At 49.1% G+C, this 3,657-nt stretch overlaps 2 protein-coding genes across 2 annotated transcripts in view; both read left to right on the top strand.

Moving 5' to 3' along the window:
• Positions 1-3,583, top strand: part of sntb2 (syntrophin, beta 2) — a 29,224-nt gene extending 25,641 nt beyond the window's left edge. The window contains exon 6 of the mRNA XM_008296797.1: positions 3,108-3,583. Within this exon, the coding sequence (XP_008295019.1) occupies positions 3,108-3,316 (209 nt within the window). The 3' untranslated portion in view covers positions 3,317-3,583. The remainder of the gene's footprint in view (positions 1-3,107) is intronic.
• The window catches only part of vps4a (vacuolar protein sorting 4 homolog A), a 25,784-nt gene that overhangs the window by 6,117 nt on the left and 16,010 nt on the right, over positions 1-3,657 (top strand). Inside the window, exon 2 of the mRNA XM_008296798.1 lies at positions 2,871-2,873. The gene's annotated coding sequence lies outside the window, so the exon portion shown is untranslated. The remainder of the gene's footprint in view (positions 1-2,870; positions 2,874-3,657) is intronic.

Here is a 3,657-nt window from a genome sequence, read left to right as displayed (position 1 = left end):
GTTGTTCAGGAGAACCTGAAACCATCAGCAGAAGGTTGATCTTAGACACAGTTGGATGTTCCAACCAGACAATGAGCCCAAACACACATCAAAGTGGTGAAGAAATGGTTCCATCAGGCTGGAATGAAGGTTCTAGACTGGTCTCCCCAAAGTCCTGACTGGAACCATCCAGAACCTGTGGACTGATGAAGGAACAAGTCTGAGTCAGAAAGACGCCGAGTTTAGTTGAACTGCAGCGGTTCTGTCCAGAGGAGTCAGAGATGGACCAGAAGCTGGTGGACGGAACCAGAAGCTGGACTCATCAGACAGACGAAGAGCAAAACATCAGAACAATATGAAGCTTGAACGTCAGTCAGTGAAACAGATGAAGCAGCTACAGCAGTGAGTTCTTCCATCTCTGATTGTCTGGTCCTGACTCTGCCCTCCTCCCTCCAGGTGTTCGACCTCCACTCGGGTCCGAAGCCGGTGGTGTTCGTCCTCCACTCCTTCCTGTCGGCCAAACTCACCCGGATGGGCCTTCTGACGTGAAGCGACCGGCGCCGGCAGCGTAGACAGAAGGATTTCATCCTTCTTCTTCTTCTTTGTCTTTATTTTTTTTTATCTTGTCTTTCCAGTTCCTCCGTTCACAGCTGAAGCTAGAGCCGAGGCGGCGCTGCAGGGAACGTCTAACCCATCGCTGATTGTCTCAACCACGTGCCTTCTCTTCCAGCTTCTCCAGACGGAAGGGGCACTTCGCTTCAAGCGTTAGAAAACACATCGCTGTTAACAAGCTCACAACATTCCAGGTTCTAGCTGTGCTCACGGGACTGCGACGCCTCAGAGCGCCACTGAAACGTGTCCAGGAAGGCTTTTGTAGACACTTTGTTCTCTGCCTATCATTCCACAGCAGCCTTCCGTCTCCTCTGGGCTCTTCTTGGCGTCGCTGTCCGTCTGTAGGCCAGAGGCTGTTCTAGATGCCGAGTAGAGAAGAAGACGAGCGGCGTCGATGCTCCTCGCTCCTGCTGGCTGGATAGTGTGCCTGCACATTATCCCAAACTACTGTCAGGATGCCGTCTGTGCCTTTTTCCAACGTGTAGTGAAAGACTCTCTTTATAACGTTTTCCTGTTTTTGTTTTTTATGTCACGATGAGAGGACTGAACGCTTCGGACATGCACAAGCAATAGTATTACTCTGATAGTGTAACCCAGTGACTACGTTTGTTTTCTACCTGTATATCTCCTGATAGCATGACTCTCTGACAGATATATGACGTGATACCTCCCCTCCTCCACCCACACTACCGCCGCCGCCGCTTCACTTCCCTTCGCTTGAGATGATGCGTCTTTGGTCACAGCAGAGGAACCGATGTGTTCAGTCACGTCTCTGTTCGCTTGTTTCAGTCATTTGCTTCATAACGTCTTATTTCAGTGACTTTAACCCTCTGAACTGCAACACTTTCTGCTCCGTCTCCTGGTCCTTCACTGAGGTCCAACATAAAGTCCTGCAGCTCTGTGGAACCAGAACGTGAAGCAGGAGAGAGAGAACTACTCAGCAGGACTCAGAACCACAGAACAACATTTCTTTAAAAAGCTGAATTTCTTTGATTATTAATTTACAAAAATTGATAAAACCTGAAATCAGGATTTTTTGAAGGTAGTTCCGTCCATCATCTCTACACCTTNATCCCTTGACTGAATGTTAGCACGCTTTGGTGTTTTGAAAGCGGACGGAGGAGATGAGGGTTTGTTGATCAGTGCATGTTTCTGCAGGTTTAATGGTAAAACTGACTTTTGGATGAATGTTTGAAACATTGCTGCTGCTACAAGTATTAGCTTCTGTATCGCATCAAAAAAAAATGAATGGCAACAGAAAAATGTGTAAAAAAGATCTTCCTGCGCTGGTTTGAAGTGTTGTTTGGCTTTTCAACTTTTCTCTAAGTCCTGATCTAGTGAACACGATCAGCTGTTCTGTTCTTCGTTGTCTTTCTCCTGGAGCACCATGAAACCTGCTCGGTATCAGCGGACATGACAGAACATTTAGAGCAGTTCCTGAAGTCTCCACGTTCCTCCGTGCTGTTTGTTTCTTCGTCCAGGTTTTTAGCAGCTGTCAGACTCTGTCGTCCTTTCTGCTTCTTCTAGTCTGTTTATTACAGCCAACGTTGTCTTTAGCGCCACCTGCTGACGACGCTGCAGTTATTCAGTCCAGAGCAGCTCATGGACTGGGTTTCCGTTCCACTGGTCCTGACAGATTCATGCTGCTGATGTCACTGTGGTGGTCCGTCTGTGTGAATGCTCGGTGTTGATGGCTGTAGTCTTCAGTGAACACCTCGTTCCAGCAGCTACAGACCACAGAAGCTCCACAGTCATGTTGTGTTGTTGTGACTGAGCAGCGTTCACGTTGCTGCTGGTTTGTTGTCAGCGGAGCTCCGACAGCTTTGTTCAGAAGAATTCATGTTTCCAGAGAGAACGTTTGTTCACAGACTGAGCTCGGAGGTTTTTTCCAGGTGAGCTCAGATGAAGCTTCTTCCTCTAAAGGCCACAGTTCAGCGATCTGGAGGGAAGCAGCGACAGAAAGAGCAGCTCTGTCTGTGCAGGAAAAGCAGAAGTGGGAGGCAGCCGAGGGGAATGTTTCCACTCTGAGCAGAACAATAGCTGGCCGGCGCCGCGGCGCTGGAAAGCTTCAGCCGCTTTCATTCTGCTTCTCCGTCCGGCTGCTGCACAAACACACAGTTGTGCAGAAACATTCGAGCCAGTCCAGTTACAGTAACACACATGCAAATGCTTGGGGATCGAATAACCCCACAGTCATCCTGCAGGAGATCCAGTTGTCTCTGGGCCGCCGCTCGGCACCGCCGCTTATATAAAAGTGGGTTTGGTCAGCTGTCAATAAGTAGGTCAGCTGAGGGGATCTGGAGTCACTCAGCCGGGGCAGAAACCCGGTTTTAGCCATTCAGCCACATTTGGAGCTTTCTGGGGTGTTTGTGTTCTGAAAAGCACAAACAGAACATGTGAGGATGGGTTCCTTTGATTCTTAGAACGTCAGTGTGGGTTTTGGTGTTTTCTGACGTTCACCACACCACCTCCTGCAGGATGATTTAAGGCTCTCTCCTTGTCGTCCTGTCCTCCAGGCTGCACGCTGAACCGGCAGGACGTTCGGCTGACGCTGCACTACGAGAAGGGCTTCACGGTGACGAGGGAACCGGCCGACCCAGCGGGGGGCGCCGTGCTCTTCAGATACCCCTACGAGAAGCTCAAGATGTCCGCCGACGACGGAATACGCAACCTGTACCTTGACTTCGGGGGTCCAGAGGGAGAAATGGTAAATGATATAGTCTAGGTCCACTTATAGAGAACTGGTGTATGAGGGCCGTCTGTCGTCTCCAGTGACTCCTAGAACTCTGAATCTTCTCTGACGGAACCATTGAAACGTGAATCTCTGTCTCAAAAAACAATCCTGTAGTTTGGTTGCTTCATAGGTTTATTTTAGGTTTTCTAGAAATGTGACAGAATCATTTGGGTCAAAAACATTCTTACGAGAGCTGTGGGTTGTTGGTGATGCAGGACGTTGTGTTGATCTGATGTTCTTAGCAGCTTCGTTACTCCTCATGTTACTGAAACACAAACTAGCAGCTGCTGCTGAGAGACGACTGGTCAGGATGGTCAAGAGTCAACCAGGAA

The sequence above is a fragment of the Stegastes partitus genome, unplaced genomic scaffold, assembly GCF_000690725.1.
Source record: "Stegastes partitus isolate 25-593 unplaced genomic scaffold, Stegastes_partitus-1.0.2 Scaffold1152, whole genome shotgun sequence".
NCBI lineage: Eukaryota > Metazoa > Chordata > Actinopteri > Pomacentridae > Stegastes > Stegastes partitus.
The sequence above is the reverse complement of the archived record's forward strand: the minus strand, read 5'-3'. Positions and strand labels throughout refer to the sequence as shown.